We start from the raw sequence: 25468 nt of genomic DNA, 5'->3' as shown, positions 1-25468 counted from the left end.
AAAAGAGAAATACAATGGAATTTATGAAGAACTATACATAAACACAGAATGTCAAGCAACCAAAATTGTGCAAGTAAAATAATACTTGAGTTGTGGAGTCCTTGAAAGTGAGCCTGCAGGTTGTAGAATTGATTTGTTGTGGTGAGTGAAGTTATCCACACTGGTTCAGGAGCCTGATGGCTGTAGGGTAATAACTGACCCTGAAGCTGGTGGGGTGGGACCTAAGGCTCCTGTAGAAGACAGCATGACTTGGATGGTGGGGTCCTTGATGCTGGATGCTTTCTTGTGAAAGTGCTCCTCGTAAATGTGCTCAGTGGTGGGGAGGACTTTACCTTTGATGGACTGGGCGGTATCCATTAGTTTTAGTAGACTTTTCCTGTCCTGAGCATTGGTATTTCCATTGCAGGCCATGAAGCAACCAGTCAGGGTACAGCCCAGTCGATCTATTGATGGCCAATCTACAGAAGTTTGTTAAAGTTTTAGGTGACATGCCGAATCTATACAAAATAATATTGAAAGCATGCGTTATAAAGGGTTCTTAAAGGTGAGTCTGTAGGTTGTGGAATCAGTTGTGGTGAGTGAAGTTATCCAGGCTGGTTCAGGAGCCTGATGGTCGTAGGGTAATGTTTTCCTGAACCTGATTAGTTAAGGAAAGCATGTCGGACGGGATTAACACTGATGTGACTTTTGCTCCGTATAGTAGTGTATATACTTCTCCCTGTAGTGTATGTGTGAGATCACGTCAGGGCAAGGCTGAACCAGCTTCAGATGCAGCCGCACTCCCTGGTGATGATGTTGGGGATTGTCTCGTACTTGAAGGTGAAGCCGTTGTCAGATGTCGTCCTCACCCTCAGGGGTTTCAGTGTGCCAGGGACAGAGGTGCAGCACAGACTGAGACCGGGGCTGGAAGCCAGTCTGTTTGAGTTGGTACAGGTCCCATTGCAATAGTAGAAAATGAAGCTCCTTGGGTGAACAATCCAGTTGCCCCACCCCAGCTCCTCGAAAGTGATGTTGATGGCGGAGCGCTGGCAGTCATCCCGGATTAGCTCTGGCCTCAGCGATCTTTGAACCAGGTTGACGTAGGCCAGTGACCAAGGGACAGACGAGCGCCTCGACCTTCCAGGTCTCGCGGACTTGATGGTGGAGAGGATGAAGGGCAGCTTGCTCTGATCCGCAACGCACTGGCAGGTGGGACACCTGATCTGCAGGACGAGCACGTTGTGCATGACGTAGGGGAGGAACGACTCTGAGATGTGGAAAACCACCCAGCTTCCTTTCACCTCCACCATGCCGGGCACTCTGACAAAGCTGCCCTCGACGAGGAAGTAGAGTTCGGCCAGACGTTGTTCTCTGGCCACTGGGGCGAACAGGCTGATCCTGGTGTAGAACCAGAGCTCAGCAGAGGTCACCAAGTGCCGGTGAGGGTGCATGGACAGCTGGAAGATGTAGCTGTGGCCACTGGCAAACCCTTCCAACTTCATATCACATGGGACACCTGTAAGTGGGATATAGAACACTAAGCAGGCATTACAATGTCATGTAGAATTTGTATAATTTTTATTTATTTAGAGGACAGAACAAGCCCTCCAGACCCACCAAACCCTGCCACCTGGCAACCCACCTATTTAATCCTGGCCAAAATAAATAAGGACGTTATTCCCCAGAGTGTAGAGAATGAGGGGAGATTTGATAGAGGTATACAAAATTATGAGGGGTATGAATAGGGTAAATACAATCAGGTTTTTTCCACTGAGGTTGCGTAAGACTAGAACTAGTGGTCATAGGTTAAGGGTGAAAGGTGAAATATTGAAGGGGAACCTCTTCACTCAGGGGGATGAGAATGTCAGTGGAAGTGGGGGATGCGGGTTCAATTGCAACATTCAAGAGTTTGGATAAGTACATTGGTGGGTGAGGTATGGAGGGATATGGTCCAGGTGTGAGTTGATAGGAATAGGCAGAATAATAGTTCCACGTGGACTAGATGGGCTGAAGGGCATGACTTCCTGCTGTAGTGCTCTATGGCCCTACGAACAGTGCAGCACAGCAACAGGCCACTCAGCTCACGATGTGCAAAACTAACTAAACTAGTACTTAACTAACTAAACTAATCCCTCCTGCCTACACAATCCCGCCATTCTTTACATGTTTATGTGCCTATCTAGACACAAAGGTGTTAACACACAAAATGCTGGAGGAACTTAGCAGGTTAGATAGCATCTGTGGAGGGGAACAAACAGTCAGACCTTCCCTCAGGACTGGAAAGGAAGGATGAAGAAACCAGAAGAAGATTGAGGGGGAGGGAATGAGTACAATCTGGCAGGTGATTGGTGAGGCCAGGTTGGGAGGAGTGATGAAGTAAGAAGCTGGGAGATGATAGGCTGAAAAGGAAAAGGGCTGCAGAAAAAGGAATCTGATAGGAGAAGAGAGTGGAGCATGGGAGAAAGGGAAGGAGGAGGAGAAAAGTGGTGATAGGCAGGTGAGGAGATGGGGATTGGAAAAAGAGAGGCGGGGGGGGGGAAATTATTGGAAGTTAGAGAAATCGATGTTCATGCCATCAGTTTGGAGGCTACCCAGACAGGATATGAGGTTTTGCCCCACCAGTTATGATGGTATCGTGTTTGCTGACCATGAAGTTCTAAATTCAAGCAAAGATCTTGTGCCCTATCCGCTATAGATGGTTATAGGTATCATCATTAAAGGGAGGTTATACAATAATTACCTACTCTTCAAAGATTAGTTCACCTCCCTGTTTCTTTTCCATGACAAGTTTTGCTGCTAATACCTTATTTGAATGGTGGACACCTCCCACCCCCACCAAGGAAGAGATATCAAAGTAGTCTAAATACAGTTAATTTCTTTTTAGTGATACATGTTTAAATCCGACAAAATTCTTAAAACACATTAAAAATTTCCAAATTACAAATGATTTCTAAAACACAAAAGATTTGCAAAATGCAGGTACAATTCTGATAAGCTAAAAATAACAGATCAGCTATTTGATGTGCTAAGTGATAGTATTAATCTGGTCTGCAAGCTTCCTTGCACTAAATAACTTACCATCATTGTCTAATTTGAAACAAACACAATTAAATAACCCTATTGTCTTACATTTCAACTCTTGAGTAATCAGCCTCTCAAGTCTGTGTTCTACAGACTACACTGCTGTGTTTTTAACTTCAGACTGATTACTGCTTGCCATTTACTTTAAGAACTGGAGACTGGATCCCATTTATAACAAGATGCTAAAAAAAGTATTGGTTAGAAGTTTATTTTATTCAAAAACAACTCTTTGATCTCTAGAAACTGACAGCTACTTTGTTTAGAAAAAGGAGTTTGGCAAAAACAATTCCCTGGATCAGGACAGCGAGTATCCATCACATAACTTCAGAGTGGCCTCTTTTTTTTACAGCAGAGGAGGCCATGTTGTCGGAATGCAAAAGGAAATAGATATGTCTATCTAAGAGCATATTAAATGCCTCTATCACACTTCTTTCCAACATAGAAAGCATTCTGTTTGGGTGTATTGTGGTGTGATATGGCAATTGCTTTGCATGAGACCAGAAGCAACTACAGGGAGGTGTGGACACAACTCAACACTTCACGGAAATCAGTCACCGCCTTGATAACGTAATCAATGATCCCACCCACCCCAGACATTCTCTCTTCCCTCTCCCATCAGGCAGAAGATACAAAAGATTGAAAGTACATGCCATTAGGCTCAAGGACACCTTCTATCCCACTGTTATCAGACTTTTGGACGAACCTCTTGTATGACAAAATGGACTCCTGGTCTCAAAATGACCTTGCACTTTACTGTTTACCTGCTCTGCAGTTTTTCAGGAGCTTTCACACTTCATTCTGCATTGTTACTGTTTTACCTTCCTCTACCTCAATGCATTGAGTAATGATTTGATCTGTAGAAGCAGAAGGGGAAGTCAAGCTTTTCAGTGCATCTTGGTACACGTGTTAATAATAAACCACGCAGTCCAGCCACCCACGGCTCACTATCCTTGTCCTGCACATCACCGATAAGAGCAAATCTGCAGATGCTGGAAAACCAAGCAACACACACAAAATGCTGGAGGAACTCTGTGGAAAAGAGGATAGTCAACGTTTCAGGCCAAAACCCTTCGGCAGGACTCAACGCAACTGTACTTTTTCTCCATTGATGCTGCCCAGCCTGCTGAGCTGTTCCAGAATTTTGTGTGTGTTGCCTGCACATCACCTTTGGACTACTCACCCTAAATACAGGCCCTCTGGTATTGGACATTTTGACCCTAGGAGAAAGAATCTTGCTGTCTACTCTATCTCTCATACTCGTTTCATAACCTTAAACCTCTTTCAGGTCTCCAATTCGGCTCTGCCTCTCAGGCAAAATTGGAATTGGTTTATTTTTGTCCCATTAACCAAGGTGCAGTGAGGTTGTTTGTCTTGAATACTGTTCATACAGTTTAATGCATTAAATAACCTCTCCTTATGCTCTCCAATCCAGGCAGCATCCTGCTAAACCTCTTCTGCACCCTCTCAGAATCAGAATTAGTTTTATTATCACTGACATGTACTTTTCTACAAACTACTGGTTCGTCTTTGAATGTCCTAGATAAAGTGGACAAGGAGACAGTATTTCCTATAGCGGGGGAATCAAGGACCAGAGGGCACAGCCTCAGAATACAAGGGCATCGTTTTAGAACAGAAATGAGAGGGGAATTTCTTTATCCAGAGGATAGTGAATTTGTGAAATTTATTGCCAGTCAGCGGTGAAGGCCAAGTCATTGGGCATATTTAAAGCAGAGTTTGATAGGTTCTTGATTAGCAAGGGTGTCGAATGTTACAGGGAGAAGGCAGGAAAATGGGGTTGAGAGAAAAAATAAATCAGCCATGATCGGATGGTGAAGCCAATCCAATGGTCCAAATGGCCTAATTCTGCTCTTATGTCTTACGTTCTTATGGTTTCTGGAATCTCTCATGCCCCCAATCCAGGCAGCATCCTGGTGAATCTCTTCTGTACCCTCTCCAAAGCTTCCTCATCTGTCAAGTAATGGGGTGACTGGTACTGGATAATATACTCCTGATGTGATCTAATTCAAAAGGGAATCTGAGACACTGCTGGTTCATATATACAGGTTTCATGAGTCCCCAGAGAACTGTCAATGTCTAAAACATTAACTGTTTCTCCCTCCACAGATGCTGCCTGATGTGTTGAGTGTTTTCAACATTTTGTGTTTTTATCTCAGTATACGTTTCACGGGCTGGAGGCAATGTATGATACAGCAGTAGGAACGCATTGGGTCAGGCAGCATCTGTGGAAAGAAATGGACAATCGACTTCATCTGATTTGGCACCTTGGTTGGCAAATTAGTTTACTATTGTCACGTGTACTGGGTCAAGATGGCACTTGGTAGGTCCTCTTGTATGATAAGATGGACTCTTGGCCTCAAGATCTACCTCGTTATGATCTTGCACTCTCATTCTCTTACCTGTACTGCATAGTGTTTCAATCTGTTGCACTTTATTTTGCATTGGTATTGTTTTATCTTATTCTAGCTCAATGCACTGTGTAATGACTTGATCTGAATAAGCAGAGTACAAGAGAAGCTTTTCACTGTTCCTCAACACACACACACACAAAATGCTAGAGGAACTCAGCAGCTCAGGCAGCGCCTATGGAGAGGAATACACGGTGTACATAATTCAGGAAACTGCTCAACACGAACATTCTCTCTTCTTCCCTCTCCCATCAGCCAAAAGAAACAAAAATTGGAAAGCACGTACTTTCAGGCTCAAGGACAAGTTGTTACCCGGCTGTTACCAGACTCTTGAAAGAACCTCTTGTCTTCACAACCTACCTCGTTATGACCGTGCACAACATTGTCTACCTGCACTGCACGTTCTCTGTAGCTGTAACGCTTTATTCTGCATTGTCATCGTTTTACCTCAACGTGTTGTGCACTGATCTGATCTGATGAACAGTATGCAAGACCAGCTTTTCACCGTATTCTGGCACATGAGACAATAATAAACAAATACCAGTAAAGGAATTTGAAGATTCTCAATAATTTGCAAACAGCTTCTCTCCAACATCAGATTGCTGAACGCACAACTGTCGAGTTAGTCCTTTCTTTACACTATTCATTTTTGTATGATTTATATTAATTTTAGGTCTTTGCACTGTTCTGTTGTTTCAAAACAATACATTTCATGTCTTCTAAATCAGCGATAAGCTCTGATTTGGATTCTGGTGTAGTCTCACTAATAATTGCAACATGATGCCTCAACTCCTGTAACCCCTGTCCTCAATGTTGAAGACAAGTGTGCCAAATGCTTTCTTCACTACCTTGTCTCCCTGTGTCAACCTTCACCCTCATTCTCTTGCCCTTGACCCATTTATTATTGGGAACTCTGAAATGCCCTGAGCTGTGATAACTGCTATTCTATATACAAGATTTTAAAATTTCTATCAGGACTCTTTCGTTTATCCTCTGATAGAGAATAACAGTGAGATAGAAGCTGTCCTTGAATCTGGCGGCGTGAATTTTCAAGCTTTTGTCAGCTTTTTTAGATTGGACATGAAAGGGTTAACATTTGAGGAATGTTTGATGGCTCTGGGACTGTACTGGCTGGAATTTAGAAGAATGACAGGGGAATCTCATTGAACCCTATTGAATATTGAAAGGACAAGATAGAGTGCACATGGAAAGGATGTCGCCTATAGTGGTGAAGTCTAGGACCAGAGGGCACAGATAGAGTGGATGTGGAGAGGATGTCTCCTATGGTGGTGAAGTCTAGGACCAGAGGGCACAGATAGAGTGGATGTGGAGAGGATGTCTCCTATAGTGGTGAAGTCTAGGACCAGAGGGCACAGATAGAGTGGATGTGGAGAGGATGTCTCCTATGGTGGTGAAGTCTAGGACCAGAGGGCACAGATAGAGTGGATGTGGAGAGGATGTCTCCTATAGTGGTGAAGTCTAGGACCAGAGGGCACAGCCTCAGAATAGAAGGACGTCCTTTTAGAACAGAGATGAGGAGGAATTTGTTTTGCCAGATGATGATGAATCTGTGGAATTTATTGTCACAGATGGCTGTGGAGGTAAGTCATTGAGTTTAGGGGGAGAGGGCAGGAGAATGGGGTGGAGAAGAATAATAAATCAGCTATGATCAAATGCTGGAGTAGATTTGATAGCCTGAATGTCCTAATTCTGCTCCTTTGAAGAACAAAGAACAATACAGCACAGTACAGGCCATTCGGCCCACAATGTTGCACTGACCCTTAAACCCTGCCCCTGATAGTTGGGTGCCGTGCGCAATCATAATCGATTGAAAACAGACGTGGAAGCAAGGAGAAACATTGGGAAATCTCCAGGAAGACCTTCTTCATTGCTGCTGCTGCTGTGAGGTCCGGGACTCTGCTGGGAAGAACAGGCCCCCAGTCCTCGGGGTCGCGTTGCTGATGGCCATTGGCTCGGCAGAGGATGGTGCTCAGTGAAGCTCGGGATGGTCATCGGCTTGGAGTTTTGACGGACTTGGAGTCCGCTGCGGTCAGGTCGCTTTCATTGTGTGCTGCGTCTGCGAGGCTGAGTCGGGCGGCGCCGTGGAAGTCCATAGCGGGGGTATTCCCTTCTGCCACCGGTGTGGGGTGGTGAGTCTGTCGGGACCCTGGGGACATGGAAACTGTGGTGGTTTCTTTTGAACTTACAGTCCTTTAACATCTTGGACAATTTTTACTGTGCCCATGGTGTTTTTTTTTTATCAATTATTCTATTGTTTGCGCTGTTGTAACTATGTGGCTTTGTGCAGGTCTTGTAGCTTTAGTTTTTGGTCTTGTTTTGTCTGGTGGATTTGGAGCTCCTTTCCGGGGAACGCGCTAAGATGGTAGTGCGATATTAATACGCAGCAGCCTCTCCAGGCTCTGGATTGGGGATTGCCAAACGTTATGTGGATTTTCTGGTGTAGTCTGTTTTGTCATATGCTTTTGTGATATCATTCTGGGGGAGCATTGTCTCATTTTTTAACTGCATTGCATTTGTGGTTTCTAAATGAAACAAAAAACTGAATCTGAATCTGATATAACCCTCCACCTTAAATTCCTCTTTATTTCAAGTTAATTTTAAGGAGAGCTCCCTGGTTGATGGATTGTGCCTCTGCATCTTTTAAAACACTCAAAAAGGATAATGGAATTTTTAGCTCAATAAAAAACAGTAGTCTCAGGAACTCAGAAGGTTGAGCAGCATCTGTGGGTGGGGTGGGGGAAGGAATTGTTGATATTTGAATTTTGATCCAACTCCTGGTGCAGGGGCTTGAAACAAAACAATTCTTTTTCCCGCCACAGATGCTGCTTGACCTGCAGAGTTCCTCCAGCAGATTGTTCGTTGCCCAGATTCCAGCATCTGCAGTCGCTTGCGTCTCTTGTTTCATAGATTATCCAGTACCTCAGTCCCTCTGTTCTCCACTGGGTGTCAGTCTAGACCCAGTGCTTGTCTCTGGTGAGGTGTACAAGATGATGAGAGATGATGGGGAGTGGACAGGCAGAGGTGTTCTCCCTGGGCAGAAACGGCTAATATGAAGGGGCATATTTTTAAGGTGTTTGGAGGGGAGCATGCGGGTGCGTTAGAGGTAGGGTTTTTGAACAGAGGGATGAGTGTATGGAACACGTTGCTGGGGTAATGGAATAGGCAGATACATCTGTTTGGCACATTTGCCTTCATCAGCTGGGCTGCTGAGTAAGTAAGTCATACTGCAGCTGTGTAAAACTTACTGTAAGTCAGATTGCACTTGGAGTAATGTCTGGTCACAGGAAGGATGTGGGAACAGTGGAGAGGATGCAGAAGAGGCTTACCAGGACACAGTCTGGATTAGAGGGTACAAGCTATACGGAAAAGATGGATAAACTCGTAATATTCTCCCTAGAGCTGAGGGGAGGGGAGACCTGACTGAGTACCTCCACTACCATCCCCAGCAAGTGGGTTCCTTGCACCCACCACTCTGTATGAGAAACCTATCTTTGGCATTCCCCCACAAAATGCTGGAGGAACTCAGAAGGCCAGGCAGCATCAATGGAGGCGAACGGACAGTCGTCATTTCGGGTCAAGACAAAGGTCGCATTTTGTGTATGTTGCTCTGGATTTCCAGCATCTTCGGAATCTCTGACTGTCTATTTGAACTTTGATACTTAACATCTTGTACACCTCTATCAAGTCACCTTTCATCCTCCTTTGCTCCAAAAAGAAAAGCCCTATTTATCGTGCCGCCCAATCCAGGCAGCATCCTCATAAATCTCCTCTGCATCCTCTCTAAAGCTTCCACATCCTTCCTATAATGAGGTGACCAAATATGAAAACAATACTTCAAGTGGGGTCTAACCGAAGTTTTAAAACTGCATTACCTTGCAGTTCTTGATCTCAATCCCTAATTAATGAAGGCCAACACACAATACACCTTCTTAACCAACCAATCAAGTTGTGTGGCAACTTTCAAGTGTCTATGGATGTGGACCCTAAAAACCCTCTGTTCCTCTACACTGACAAGAATTCTGCCATTAACTCTGCCCTCCTCCTGCAGGTTTGACCTAACAAAGTGAATCACTTCATACTTCTCTGGGTTGAACTTCATCTGTCATTTCTCAGCCCAGCTCTGCATCCTGTCAATGTCCCGTTGCAACCTACAACAACCCTCCACACTAACCACAATAAATACTGGTGCCCTTATTTTGAAGATCAGAGCACATCCTGCCCCCACCTCTTGATTCTGAATTGTTGATTGATGGGAAGAAGCTGTTTCTGAATCATTGTGATCAACAAATCAGTAACAGCTTCTAAGTTCAAAGTTCAAAATAAATTTATTATCAAAATACTACACACCACCATATACAACCCTGAGATTCATTTATTTACATAGTATTTACAAGAAACACAATAGAATCACTGAAAGATTATAACCCAACAGAATGGACAAACAACCAATGTGTAAATACAAAAGAAAAAAACCCAGTAAGTATCAAAAATGTGAGATAAAGTATACATGTAAGTGAAGCCATAGGTTGTGGGAATAGTTCATTGATGGGGCAAGTGAAACGCGTGAAATTTCCCCTCTGGTTCCAGAGGCTGAAGGGTGATGAGTAACAACTGTTCCTGAAGCTGATGATGAGGGTCCTTTCCTTGACGGCAGCGGCACCAAGAGAGCGCGACTTGGACAGTGGAGGTCCCTGATATTGGATGACAGCGTTTTGTGTAGATGTTCTCACTGGTGGGAAGGTCTTTACCTGAGGTGGCCTGGGCTGTATCCACTACTTTTATAGGATTTTCCGTACAAGGGCATTGGTGTTTCCATACCAGGCTGTGATGCAGCCAATTAATGTACTCTCCACCGCTCATCTATAGAAGTTTGTCAAAGTTTTAGATGTCATGCCAAATCTCCACAAACTCCGAAGGAGGTAGAGGCGCTGCCGTGCTTTCTTCTTAATAAGACCATAAGACCTAGGAATAGAATTAGGCCCATCGAGTCTGCTCAGCCATTTCATCATGGCTGATCCATTCCCTCTTAACCCTATTCTCCTGCCTTCTCCCATTATCGTTCACGCCCTGACTAATCAAGAACCTATCAACCTCCACCTTAACTGCACCCAGTGACTTGGCCTCCACAGCCACGTGTGGCAAAGAATTCCACAGATTACACAGTCCTGAGGCACTTGTATCTTTTACCTGATGGCAGCATCAAGCAAAGAGCATGGCCTGGGTGGTGAGGATCTTTGATAATGACAACGTTTCATGTAGATGTGCTCAATGGTTTGGAGGGTTTTACCGGTGATGTACTGGGCCGAATCCACTACCTTTTGTAGGATTTTCCATGTTCCCGTACCAGGCCATAAAGCAGCCAGCCAGTGCACTTTCCACCACACAGCAATAGAAGTTTGCCAAGGTTTTTGATGACATGTCAAACTTCTGTAGACTCCTGAGGAAGTAGAGGTGCTGTCGTGCTTTCTTCACACTGATATTTATCTGATGGGTCCAGGACAGATCTTCTGAGATAGTGACATCCAGGAATTTAAACTTACTGACCCTCTCCACCCCGATCCTCCGATGAATACTGACTCATGGATCTCTGGTTTCCCTCTCCTGAAGTCCACAATCAGTTCCTTGGTCTCATTGACATTAAGTGAGAGGTTGTTGTTATTACACCACTCAGCCAAATTTTCATTCTGCCTCCTGTAAGCTGATTCATCACCTCCTTTGATACAGCCCACAACAGTAGTGTCATCAGCAAACTTGTATATGGTGTTGAAGATGGACTGAGCCACACGTTCAGAGGTGTACAGCGAGTAGAGCAGGGGGCTAAGTACACATTCCTGTGGTGTATCTGTGTATCTGACCTGAACTGACTGGGGTCTACAAGTGAGGAAATCCAGGATCCAGTTGTACAAGGGGTACTGAGGCCCAGGTCTTGGAGTTTACTGGTTAGTTTTGAGGGGATGATGGTGTTAAATGCTGAGCTGTAATTGATAAAAGGCTTCCTGATGGGTGCACCTCTGCTGCACAGACATTCTAGGCTTGTGTGAAGAGCCAACAAGATAGCATCTGCTGTACCCCTCTCGCTTTGGTAGGTGAATTGGAGCGGATCCAAGTCACCACCCAGACACTTCAACACCAGCTTCTCAAAACACTTCACCACTGTGGAGGTAAGTCCCACTGTAAGGCTCAAGCACAAGCTGCTCCAAGAAGCCATCTTGGAGGCGTTCCACAAATTCCCTCTCTCTTGGAATCCAGTTTAAACTTGATTTTCCCAATTTATCTGCCTATTGGAATCCCTCATGACTAAAGTAACAATGTCATGTTTTCTCTATCACCCACTGTAATTTGTACACCATGTCCTGGCTACTGTTCAGAGGCCTGTAAGTAAATCCCATCAGGGTCTTCTTACCCTTGCAATTTCTTAACTCTACCCACAAGGAGCCTACATCTTCTGATCCCATATCACCCCTTTCTAAAGATTTGATTTAATTTTTTGCCTGCAGAGCCACCCCACCCCCTCTGCCTACCTGCCATCCTTTCGATGGATTGTGTACCCTTGGACATGAAGCTCCCAACTACAATCATCTTTCAGCCACGACTCACAATGCCATACCCGCCCGTCTCTAACTGCAGTATAAGATCATCTACCTTATTCTGTATGCTAGTACAGTATAACACCTTCAGTCCTGTATCCATCACCCTTTTCAACTTTGTGCTCTTTTTACACTGCAACCCATCCCACTGACTGCCAATTTCCTTATCGTCTGTCTGCCCTTCCTGACAGTCTCACTACACTCCTCTGCCTCTGCTTGTAAACCAACATCTCCATCCTCAGCCCTGTCACTCAGATTTCCATCCCTCCCGAGCAGCTCCAGCAAACCTGTCTGCAAGGATACTGGCCCCCTTTGGGTTCAGGTGTAGCTCGTCCTATCAGACCTTCCCCAGAAGAGATCTTAATGATCCAGGCAACTTGAACCCCTGTGCCCTGCACCAGTTCACGCATTCATCTGCCAAATTATCCTGTTCTTACTCTCACTGGCCCATGGCACAGGTGGCAAAGCAGAAATTACTACCCTGGAGGCCCTGCTTTTCAGCTTCCTACCTAACTCTCTAAATTCTCTCTTTAGGGCATACTTTTCCTTCCTATGTCATTGGTACCCATGTGTACCAAGACACCAGGCTGCTCACCCACCCTTTTAGAATGCCACGGCCATGATCTGCGATGTCCCTGACCCTGGCACTAGGGAGGCAACATGCCATCAGTGTCTCTCTATCACGTCCACAGACGGTCCTATCTACCCTTCTAACTATGGAATCTCCTATCACTACTGCAGTCCTCCTCTGGCCCTTCCCTTCAGAGCCACAGTGCCACACTCAATGCCGGAGACCCGATTGCTGCGGTTACCCCGGTAGGTCATACCCCCCCAAACAATATCCAAAACAGTGTGCTTGTTATTGGGGGGAATGGCCACATGGATACTCTGTACTGCTGCCTCTTTCTCTTCCCTCTCTTGGCAGTTACCCATTTACCTGCCCCCTGCATCCTAGGGGTGACTGCCTCCCTGTAGCTCCTACCTAGCACCTACTCAGTCTCCTGTATGAGCCGAAGGTCATTGAGCTGCAGCTCCAGTTACTTATCACCTTCTCCGAGGCACTGCAGCCTGGTGAACCTGGAGCAGACGTGGTTATCCGGGAGGCTGGAGCTCGCCCAGAATTCCCACATCTCACACAAAGAACGAAACACAGCCCTATGGAGCCAGTATTACTGCCCAACCTTATTTTTATTTGACCTTGCTAATGAATCACGTGACCAAGTGGTTAAGGCTTTGGGCTGGTGACCTGAAGGTTGTCAGTTCGAGCCTCAGCGTGGGTGTCCTTGAGCAAGGTACTTAACCACACACTGCTCCTGCACGTTTGTAGCCCAGTGACGGTGGTTGATGAAGTACGGACAAGACAAGAATCCTGAACTCTGATTGGCTGCTGTTCAAGCTCTGAAAAAATGGCTATGAAGCACTGATTTGTAAAAGAGACACTTTTACTTTTCCCCTCTGAACTCCAGTTGACTGCTGTTCAAGCTCTTATGTGCTTAACCCAGGGCAGATCTTCTAAAATGATAATACTGAGGAATTTCAAGTTGCTGATCCTCTGCACCTTTGATCCCCAGGTAAGGATTGGCTCTGGTTTTCTTCCTCCTGAAGTCAGTAATCAGCTCATTGCTCTTGTTGACATCGAGCGAGAGGTTGTTGTTGTGGCACCACTCACCCAGATTTTCACTCTCCCTCCAATACGCTGATTCGTCACCACCTCAGATTCAAATGACAACAGTGGTGTCATCAGCAAACTTAAATATGGCACTGGAGCTGAGCTTGGCCTCACAGTCATAAGCAGAACAGGGTGCTAAGCACACGGCCTTGTGGTGCACCCGTGCTGATGGTGATTGTGGAGATGTTGTTGCCAATCCAAACTGACTGGAGTCTACAAGTGAGGAAATCCAGGATCCAACTGCAAGCTGGTATGGAGGCCTAGGTCTTGAGGCTTATTGATTAGTTTTGAGGGGATGATGGTATTGAAGCTATACTGAACTATAGTGGATGGACAGCATCCTAATGCAGGCATCTTCACTGTCCAGATGTTCCAGAGTTGAGTGAAGAAGCAATTAAATAACATCTGTTGTGGAGCTGTTGTGCTGGCAGGCAAATTGGAGCTGATCCAAATTACTCGTCAGGCGGGAGTTCATATGTTTCATCACCAACCTCTCAAGCCACTTCATCAAGGTGGATGTAAGTGCTACTGGATGATAGTCATTGAGGCAGGTTACCATGTTCTCCTTAGGCACCAGTATAATTGAAAAGTGCTGGAAGCAGATTTCTGAATGGCCCAAGAACACTATCTCACTAGTACTCTTTCACACTGTCATTGTAAATTTTATTTATTTATTTAGAGGTACAGAGCAGAACAGGCCCTTTGGCCCATCGAGTTGTGCTACTCAGCAACCCACCTGCTTAACCCTAGCCTAATAACAGGACAATTTACAATGACTAATTAATCTGCTAACCAGTTTGTTTTTGGATTCTGGAGGAAACATACATAAAGTATATAAAAGATATATATATATATATAAAACACACACACACACACACACTCACATATATATATATATATATATAAGTATATACATATAAGTAGAGAGAGAGAGAGAGAGAAAGAGAGAGAAATAAAACATATAACTATGGAGGTTATAGCAACTAACCCCAATAAAACAATCTACTAATTTGTAAATATATTGCAGGATCTGAGATACATTTCAATTAGTGACAATTAAAGCTTACTTGTAATAGGGAACGAAATGACCTCTGATGTGTCGTCATCCTTGTTGGGCTTTTGCTGGGTAGCCCATTGGTTTAGGTGTCGTTCTAGCCCCGGGTGGCTGAAGGGTTTTGGCGCATCCAGTCTGGTTTGGTTACAGGTCCGTGGTGCTTCGGCTAAGCCCAGGCTCTGAAGAATTTTGTCCCGCACCTTTGCAAGAATTGCGTCCTCACTAGGGCTTTGCGTGGAGCAGCTGCCTCCCAGCCCCGGGACCTGGAGGAGGAGCAGGAGCAGAACCAGGGGCAGAGGGGCAGCAGGAAGCCTTGACACATACATCGGGGTAGAGAGTGAGAGTGTGGGACACCAAGAGATAAAGAGAAAGGATGATAGGTATACAGAGAGATGCAGGGAAAGAGGCAGTCAGGAGGCAATAAGGTGGTATTAGCAATTGAGGGATTTAGTGCAAGATATTTACAGCGAGGGTACAGGCAGAGAGAAAGAGAGTACAGAGACAGTAATTGAGGGAGAAGGGAAGGAAAAAAAGGTAGTCGGCAGGACAGGAAATGAGAGATTGAGAGGAGGAGATGGTCTGGAATTGGGAGAGAGAGAGAGAGAGAGAGAGATGAGAAAGTGGAAATAGAATAAGACCGGGGAGAGAGAGAGAGAGAGAATGGGAATCAGAGAGGGGGTTGAGACTGGAAGAGGGGAAAGTGATGCTGGGAGAGAGTGAGGATCAGAGAGGGAGAGAGACAGGAAAGGGGAGAAAAGGGGTGAGACAGCAAACAGAATGCAGATACAGAGGGAGTGGGATTGGAGATGTTGGAGAGATTGTGGGATACAGGGACAAGACTGGGGAGAGACGAGATGAGAGAAGGAGTGAGACTAGAGAGGTTGGAGAGAGTGAGGAATGGGAAATGGAGGACAGAGAGAGGGGATCAGAGAGGGAGTTAGTCAAGAGGTAGGGGAGATAGAGGCAGTGAGACTGGGAGAGGGAAAAGGAAATGAGACTGCAGAGAGAGAGAGAGAGAGTAGGGATCAGAGAGAGGGTGAGTTCAGGAGTGAGTGAGAGTGGGAAACAAAGGGGAGAGATTGGGGAGAGAACAAGAAGCAGGGAATTCTGAACCGCGAGTGAGAGGCAGAGAGACGGGTGTTGGGGAGAGAGGGAGGAGGGCAAGCAGAGACACCGGGACTGCAGGAGAGAAGAGAAGGCACAGCGAAGGAGAAATACGAACAAGCAGCAGAGGAGTTGAATGTAAAACCAAAGCAGAGACACGCAGAGGCCCAGTTACACAGAGAAATCTGAGGGAGCAGGGTTGAGAGGAGGACCAGACAGCAATAGAAATATCCTCAGGTTTTCACCTCAGGATTCCTTGAGCCCCATAGGCATGTCCTCAGTCACTGCAGACCTCACAGTCCCTTCACCTTTCTCGCTGACACTCGTCTCTCCCTGATCCTTGCGCCAAGAGCAGCCGCTATCAGTAGTTTGTGAAACACTGTCGACTTTGGGCACATCCTCCAGGGTCGATCCTGGTGGCAGTGACGTAGCTGTCTGTCCACACAAACCTTATCTCAGCTGGGAAGGCAGAGAAATCTCTCTGGAATGTCATGTTTTGGCTGCTGGAACTGAGCTGGTGGCCAAGAAACCTCTCCTATCCCTCAGGCAACTTGCCGTACGTGGTAACACCTATCCTTTCTGTGGCTGGAGAGGAGATGGTATACCACGTAAAGGACAATATAAAGGAGATGGTTATCAATTTCAGGAGAACTTGTACCACTCACATCTCCTTTACATCGGCGACATAGCAGTGTTTCAAGCTCCTGGGAGTGCAGATCTGGCACAAACTCTTGTGGTTCCAGCCCACATCCTACACAATCAGGGAGCTCACCAGCATCTCTCCTTTCTGAAGAGAGCTGAACAGTGCATGTCTATACTAACGTCATTCTACAGCTACGCAGTCGAGAGCTGCATCACGGCATGGTACGGAAACTGCACTGTGGCCAATGGAAAGGCTCTATGTTGGATAGTCAAAAACACCCAAAGCTCACAGGCACCAGCCTATCCATCATCAAGGACATATATACAGAAAGGCACAGGAAAAGAGCCAGTAGCATCATAAAGGGTCCCACCCACCCTGCTCATGGACTGTTTATCCCACTCCCATCAGGGAGAAGGCTCCGCAACATCGACACCAGGACCATCAGACTCAAAAACAGCTACTTACCCCAAGCAGTGAGGCTGATCAACACTTCCACCCACTAACCCACACCTCTACACCCCCAACCACCACTTCTTATCATTTCCTGTCAGAGTCACCTTATGTACAGACATTCCTGTGCTGACCATCACTTTATTGACATACAATCAATCCATGTCTCTATATTTATTGTGCTTATTATTATTATGGTATCCTTTATCTGATTGTGTGTTTTGTTTGTGCTGCATCAGATCTGGAGTAACAATTGTTTTGCTCTCCCTTATACTTGTGTACTGGAAATGACATTAAACAATGTTGAATGTTGAGCCTTGAATTTTGAATGTATATATGGAGTGTGAGGGGATGCAGCCCCTGGTGAGTATCTGAAGGGGCATTTTCTCAAGTTTTTGCTGCACCAGCCCTGCGCTCCTGATCTACAGCCATCCGATACAGAGGGTATTGGTTACTTGGGGGATCTCCTGACAGGCTTGCTCCCGGGCCTGGACAAGATGGCCATTCGCAAGTCAGGTCAATAGTCAGTTGAGGGCTCTGCCTGTCTCTCTCCTGGGGTTACTTCTTTGCTTGGCTGTCCTTGGAGAAGAAACATGTTGTGTCTACGGTAACAGTGGGGGAGTTCTGGGAATGGTAGGCCCCTCCTTAGGGAACTGAATGTTTTGTAGATAATAGTAAATGTATTTTAATTTGGAATCATTAACAGTTCTGTGAAGCCCTGGTTATTGTATGTACACTCAGTGGCCACTTTATTAGGTACAACTGTACACATGCTCGTTAATGCAAATACATAACCAGCCAGTTGTGAGGCAGCAACTCGATGCATAAAAGCACCCAGACATAGTCAAGCAGTTCAGTTGTTGTTCAGACCAAACATCAGAATAGGGAAGAATTGTGATCTAAGTGACTCTGACTGGGGAGTGATTGTTGGTGCCAGATGTGGAGGTTAGAGGATCTCAGAAACTGCTGATGACCTGGGATTTTCACACACAGGAGCATTTAGATTTTACAGAGAATAGCACAAGAAACAAAAAAAAAATCTAGTAAGCAACAGTTCTGTGGGCAAAAACATTTTGTTAATGAGAGATGTCAGAGGAGAATGGCCAGACTGGCTGAAGCTTACAGGAAAGCAACAATATCTTAAATAGCCACACGTTACAACAATGATGTGCAGAAGAGCATCTTTGACACATAACACATTGAAACTTGAAGTGGATGGGCTATAGCAGCTGAAACCCATGAAGATACACTCAGTGGCCATTTTATTAGGTACAGGAGGTCTAACAATCCACCCTGTTATTACCTGGCACGTTATTGTTCACTTGCTCTAGACACATGAGAGATTGCAGATGTGGAAATCTTGACCATTACTGGAGGAACTCAGCAGGTCTGGTCAGGTGGCATCTATGGAGGGAAATGAACAGCTGACAGTTCAGTTTGAGACCCTTCATCAGTCTTTTTGACTTTTCAAAATGATTTGGCCGAGGGGTTAGAGGAGTAGGTTAGTAAATTTGCAGGTGACTTGAAGATCGATGAAGTGTAGAAGGTTGTCGTAGGATGTTGATAGGAAGCAGACCTGGGTTGAGAGATGAGAGATGGAGTTCATTCTGGAAAAATATAAACTGATTCACTTTGAAAGGTGAACCTGAAGGGTAGAATACAAGGTCAATGTCAGGATGGAGGAACGGGGGACCTTGGGGTCCATGTCCGTAGATCCCTCAGAGTTGCTATGTAAGTTGATGGGGTGGTTAAGGAGGTGTGTGGTGTGTTGGCCTTCATCATTTGGGGGACTGAATTCAAGAGACAGGAAGTAGTGTTGCAGCCCTATTAAAACCCTGGTTTCTGCTCACCTCATTATAGGAAGGATGTGGAAGCTTTAGAGAGCGGCCAGAAGAGATTAACCAGGATGCTGCTTGAATTGGAGAACATGAAAATAGGTTGAGCAAGCTAGGGCTTTCCTCTTTGGAGTGAAGAAGGATGGGGGAATCATAGAGTCATGGAAAACTACCACATAAAACAGACCCTTTGATCTATCTACTTTGTGCAGAACTGCTAATCTGCCTAGTCCCATAGCCCTTTATACCCTTCCCATCCATGTATCTATCCAAGTTTCTCTTAAATGTTGAAATCCACCACTTGCGCTGGCAGCTCACTCCACACTCTCACACTCTCTGAGTGAAGAAGCTTCCTCTCATGTTGCCCATAAACGTTTCACCTTCCACCCTTAACCCATGCCCTCTAGTTGTAGTCCCACCCAACCTCAGTGGAAAAGCCTGCGTGCATTTACCCTATCTATACCCCTCATAATTTTGTATACCTCTATTAAATCTCCCTTCAGTTGTCTACGAATAGGGAATAAAGTCTAACCTACTCAACCTATCCCTATAACTCAAGCCCCGGCAACATCCTTATAAATTTTACCTGTACTGTTTCAATCTTACTTACATCTCTCCTGTAGGTAGGAGACCAAAACTGCACACAGTGCTCTAATCAGGCCTCATCAATGTCTTATACAATTTCAACATAACATCCCATCTCCTTTACTCAATTTATGAAGGTCAATGTGCCAAAAGTTTTCTTTACAATCCTATCTACTTGTGATGCCACTTTCAAAGAATAATGAATAGTGCACACGCTGATTTATGCCCTAAATTTATCAGTCCTTACTCTAGCAAACTTTCTCGCTAGGGTATTAGTACTAATACTGTCCCTTTGGTAGAGGTTCCACCTCCCCTGGAAGAGCCCAATGATCCAAATATCAGAATCCTCCCTCCTGCACCAATTCCCTGTATGATCATCCTACTTCTGGCCTCACAAGAATGTGGCACAAGTAGCAATTCTGAGATCACAACCCTGGAGGCCCTGTTCTTTAACTTAGCGTGTTCATTCCTGAACTCATTTTGTAGGACCCCATTGCCCATCCTACCCATGTCGTTGGAGCACGATCTCTGGCTGCTCACCCTCCCACTTAGGAATGCTAGGGACTCATTCTGGGATGTCCCAGACCCTGGCATCCAGCAGGCAACAAGACATTCGGGAATCTCATTCTTGTTCGCAGAATCTCCTTTCTGTTTCCCTAACCAACAAATCCCCTATTACGTCAGCTAGCCTCTTTTCTCCCCTTCCCACAGAGCCAGACTTAGTGCCAGAGACCTGACTGCTGTAGCTTTCCTCCGCTAGGCCAATCCCCCAACCCCATCCAACAGTATCCAAAGCAGTATAGTTGTTAAGGGGAATGGCCACAGGGGTACTCTGCAATGGCTGCCTATTCCCTTTCCCCTTCCTGATGGTCACCCAGCTACCTGTTTCCTGCATCTTGGGTGTAACTACCTCTCTGCATATCCTGCCTGCCAATCCTTCAGCCTCCCAAATGGTCCAGAGTTCATTCAGTTCCAGCTTCAACTCCTTTGTTAATAGGCTGTTAGAACCCTCTTGCAGTTGTAGTTGTCAGGGACACTGGAGGTCTCCCTGCCTTTGCACATCCCACAAGAGAAGCATTCCTATCTGGTATCCCCACTGCTCTAAATGTGCAATAAGAAGGAAATAAAGAATAAATAATTTTTAAAAACCAGCCTACGGCCTTCGCCTCTCCTCGATGAGCCAAAGCTTTGGCTCCCCACTCTAACGCTGGACAACTAACACAATGGCCGCTCTGTTTAGACCTAACTTCTTTTTAATTAGCCCCTGCTAAGTGCCTAGTTACTTGCAATTCAATGTCACCTTGGGAACTGTGTTGTACAAAAGTGCTGACTGCCCCAACTCACTTCTTTTAAACTCTCTCCCCCTATACTCAATCTGGTGTCTCCCTCAGACTGAGGCACACAAATTGTGTCGACTGCCCCCCCTCATTCCTTTCAGACTCCCTACCGCTCTACGCAATCCAGTGTCGCCTCGGGATTATGGCACCCCAAAAGTGACGACAGAGTGACAGATTGAGTGGACAGCCAAAGACTATTTTCCAGGGCAGAAATGGCTAATATAAGGGGCACAATTTTAAGGTGATTGGAGGTAAACATGGGGGGATGTCTAAAGAAAATTCTTTACACCTGGTTGTGGATGCACAGAATGCACTACTGGGGTGGTGGTAGAAGCAGATACATTAGGGGCACTTAAGAGACTCTTGGAAAGGCACAGGGATGAAAGAAAAATGTAAGGTAATGTGGGAAGGAGGGGTGAAACTGGTCTTGGAGTAGGTTAAAATGCTGGCACACTACTGTGGGCCGAAGGAGCTCTACTGCTCAATGTTCTAGATAGTTGTTATCAGCGCTAAAAAATAGCCGGTTAGCGGCAAACTGATTCCCTCCAGCATTTCCTTTATTCCAGATTTCTGCATCTGCAGGCTCTTGTGTCTCCCAGTGGGATGTTGTTGGCCAGTACTGAGGAGTGGAAAAGTTTGGAGAAAGTGATGGATACAGCCTAGCTGATCACGAGGAAAGCCCTCCTCACCATTGAACACACTTACATGGAGCGCTGCTGCCAGAAAGCAGGTACCCCCACCATCCAGGCCATGCTCCCTTCTCGCCCCGAACATCCGGCAGAGGTGCAGGAGCCTTAGGTTTAGGAACAGTTATTACCCTTTGACCATCAGGGTCCTAAACCATCATGAAAGGCTTCACTCACCACAACTCTGAACTGATTCCACAACCCACAGACTCACTTTCAAGGACTCTACAAATCATGTTCTCAATATATATTTTTACTTGCTTAATTTTGCACATTGTTTGCTTATCAGAGTTTGTTCTTGTATCATTGTTCAGAAATTCTATTGAACATCTCTATTTTCCTCCATATGTTTGTAAGAAAATTAATCTCAAGATAGTGTATGATAACATAACCTGCTTTGATAATAAATTGTACATGGACTTCCACTTGCCCAGTCCGTCAGAGTCAAAGCCAAGTTTGTCATCTGCCCAAGTACACGTCTAAAATGAAAAACTTATTTACAGCAACATCACAGGCACAGAGCACCAGATAAGCAATATTCACAAGAGAAATATAAATTACCGATAACATACACAAATTAACCAAAAAACACAATTAGAACAAAAAACTAGTGCAAAGTGTTTAAAGTGGTAATAGTGTTGTTACAGAGAGGTAGGTAGTGATTAGGGTTGTGCCTGCTGGCGCAGGCACTGAGTGGTTGAAGGGAAGTAGCTGTTCCTGAACCTGGTGGTGTGGGACTCCAGATTGCAGTACCTCCTGCTCGGTGGGAGCTGTGAGAAGATGGCATGGTCTGGATGATGGGGAGATTTGATGATGGATGGATGTATAACAGAACACCTGCTATGCATATTAGTATAATTAGTACAATTTTAGTGCATTAATAGTGCAATTTTTTTCTCCTCAAATTCCCATTGACTAACGTCAGATTTTACCCCTCACCCACACACAATCAACCCACTGGTCTGGCAAGTCCACTGGTCTGGTGCAAACTCCACACAGACAGCACCGGAACATAGAACAGTACAGGCCCTTCGGCCCATGGTGTTCTGCCAACCTCTTAACCCACTCTGAGATAAATCTAACCCTTCATTCTCCCATTGCCCTCCATTTTTCTGTTATCCAATTGCCAATATAAGTCCCTTAAATGTCCTGAATGTATCTGCCTCTATCTCCCCTGTGATTAGGGGAGTGTTAAAATAGGGTGCAGGGCAACGTGTCTCTTTGGCCCGAAAGAGCTGTTCTGCAAGGTATCTCTAAATAAATAGAGTTGCTCAAATGAACCTAAGGTATCAATCTGCGTCTACCAGCACCCGGGCCGCACGTTCCAAGCACCCATCACTCTCTGCGTAAAAAAAAATCTACCTCTGACATCACCCTATACTTTCCTCCAATCACCTTTAAATTATTTAATTAATTTATTTAGAGATACAGAGCATCTACTTAACACTAGCTTAATCACAGGACTATTTACAATGACCAATTAACCTACTAAACGGTATGAGCACCCAGAGATAACCCACACAAGGACGGCAAGAACATACAAACTCCTTACAAGCGGCACTGAAATTGAACTCTGAGTTCCTGAACACCAGAGCTGTAGTAGTAACCACTGTGGCATCCCCCCATACTAGTCATTTCCACCCTGGGAAAAGTCCTCTGGCTCTCCACTCGATTATCATCTTGTACGCCACTATCATGGGGAGTGAACTGTTTCTGTGAGACAGCAACGCTGCTGGCCATGACTCTGTGCTGTCCTTGACCATGATGGCCGCAACTCACGGAGAAGCTTTTAAAAATGAGCTTTATCGTGGAATTTCTTTGCTGGCGAACAATGCCAGCAGATTCATGGTGATATTTCCAATGCACTGACATCATGACAAGTCCTTGGCCTGCTAAAGATAAGACTCTTTATTAATAGAGGATAAAGCACTCTGCACGCAAGCAGTGGTGTCAATCAGAATGTCTGGCATTCGTGATACAGAGGCTGGCAAGTTCCAGCCCTGGAAATACTGGTGCAATTCTACATTGCCATCGCAGAGAACATCCTCCCATCAGTCAATACAGTTTGTTTTGGTGTAACATCCTCTCACAACATACGGGAACTACAGTGAACTCTCAGGTCAAGAGAAAGGCCTACCATCACTGCAGGACTTGTGTGTGTCCAGCACAAAGAAACATCGTTGCAGACACTACCCACCTGTAAACTGTCTTTCACGATTGTTTATCGTCATTCTTTGTACAAAAGTGTAAAAGAGAGCGAAAGAATTGTAACTCTGGATCCAATGCAGCATAAAAATCACAATAGGCATAGAGAACACCATTTTAAAAATCACCATCAATACCGATATAAAGCAACACACACAAAACGCTGGAGGAACTCAGCAGGTCAGACAGTATCTATGGAAATGAATGGATAGTCGATGTTTCAGGCTGAGACCCTTCTTCAGGACTGGAACTAAATATAGATTCCAAAAGCTCCCTTCTGGAAAGTGCTGTAGACCTATTAAAACAATAACTTCATGCAGGCAATCAATCTGATCAACCATTCTAGTTAGCACCCCCACCCCCACCCCCATCTATTACCTCAGTCACTGGACTGCAAGCACTTTTTACACCACCTTTTAGTACTGCGGTTTACATTGTAAACGCATGCTGGCATGCACATTTTATTCCATATTCGGACTTCTAACCTTGATTTCTATTTATCTTCTTATTCTTTATAATCTTTGAATATTGTTTCTCATTGCATCTCGTGTCCTTACCAACACACCACAGCAAATTCCTAATACATGTAAATGATTATGATGATATTTACTCTGTTATCCTTGGAAGATAGTAACTGGGGGAGGTAAGAGGGTGCAGGGGGAGCAGTTGGCAATGAGATACCCTCCTCACCATGCAGACGGGTCCATGGACAGACGGGTAGGGGTGGTGACTTTGGGAAGGGACAATGCTGTTACCTACAGCATCTTCCTCCTCCTCAGAGCCATCCCAAGCTTTGCCAAATGTATTTAAGAGAAATCTGAGGGGGAACTTCTTCACACAGAGGGTAGTGCAAGTGTGGAACGAGCTGCCAGTAAAAGGAATGGACACAGGTTCAATTTCAGCATTTAAGAGAAGTTTGGATGACTACATGGATGGGAGGGGTATAAAGGGCTATGGTCCTGTTATGGGTAGCTGGGACTAAGCAGAATAACAGTTTGACATGGACTAGATGGGCCAAAGGGCCTGTCTCTATGCTGCAGTGCTCTATGACTCTAAACTGTTACTCAAACATTAAAGATGATAAATATTAAGGATTAGTCTTATTTGTCACATACACATTAAATCAGACAGTGAAATGCATCGTTTATGTCAACAACAAACTCAGTCCGAGTTTGTGCTGGAGGGTCAACATAGCAGGCCCACAACACACTAACCCTAACCCACATTGTCTTTGGAATGTGGGAGGAATCCAGATCACCCGGAGGGAACCCACACAGGCATGGGAAGTGAACACTGATTCCCACCTTACAGGCAGTGGTGAGAATTGAACTCTGAACGCTGATCATTGGCGCTATAAACCAACAGTCGCCACTGGCAGCAGAAAGAGGGGCCAAGTGTGCACAGGAAGATTCCATCATAATTGCAATTGAGGCCCATGCTCCACTCGTACAGAGCACAATACAGGGGCTATGGAGAGGATGGGGGACAGGGGGGACAGAGGGCACAGCCTCAGAATACAAGGACGTCCTTTTGGAGCAGAACTCAGGAGGAATCTCTTTACCCAGGGGGTACTTCCACAGATGGCTGTGGAGGCCAATTCGTTGGGCATATTTAAACCAATGGTTGATAGGTTCAAAGTTTAAAGTAGATTTATTATCAAAATACATAGATGTCACCATATACAGCCCTAAGATTCAGTTTCTTGCGGGCAGTCTCAATAATCGATAATAGAACCAATGAAAGACCGCACCAACTGGGCGTTCAACCGGTGTGCAAAAGACCAGAAACTGTGCGAATACAAAAAGA

General features: G+C 45.3%; 1 protein-coding gene across 2 annotated transcripts in view; it reads right to left on the bottom strand.

Annotated features, from left to right (window-relative positions):
• Nucleotides 1-25468, bottom strand: part of inha (inhibin subunit alpha) — a 40133-nt gene continuing 14665 nt past the window's right edge. Inside the window, exons 3-4 of one of the 2 annotated variants that reach the window (XM_059967562.1) lie at nucleotides 18318-18418; nucleotides 1-1495 (exon numbers count right to left, since the gene is read on the bottom strand). In XM_059967562.1, the coding sequence (XP_059823545.1) occupies nucleotides 765-1495; nucleotides 18318-18351 (765 nt within the window). In that variant the 5' untranslated portion in view covers nucleotides 18352-18418 and the 3' untranslated portion in view covers nucleotides 1-764. Of the gene's footprint in view, nucleotides 1496-14830; nucleotides 17240-18317; nucleotides 18419-25468 lie in introns of those variants that run through there. The other variant, XM_059967561.1, reaches the window with a different exon arrangement.

This window comes from Hypanus sabinus, chromosome 4 (assembly GCF_030144855.1).
Source record: "Hypanus sabinus isolate sHypSab1 chromosome 4, sHypSab1.hap1, whole genome shotgun sequence".
NCBI lineage: Eukaryota > Metazoa > Chordata > Chondrichthyes > Myliobatiformes > Dasyatidae > Hypanus > Hypanus sabinus.
Note: the sequence above shows the minus strand (reverse complement) of the source record. Positions and strands in the feature narration are given on the sequence as shown.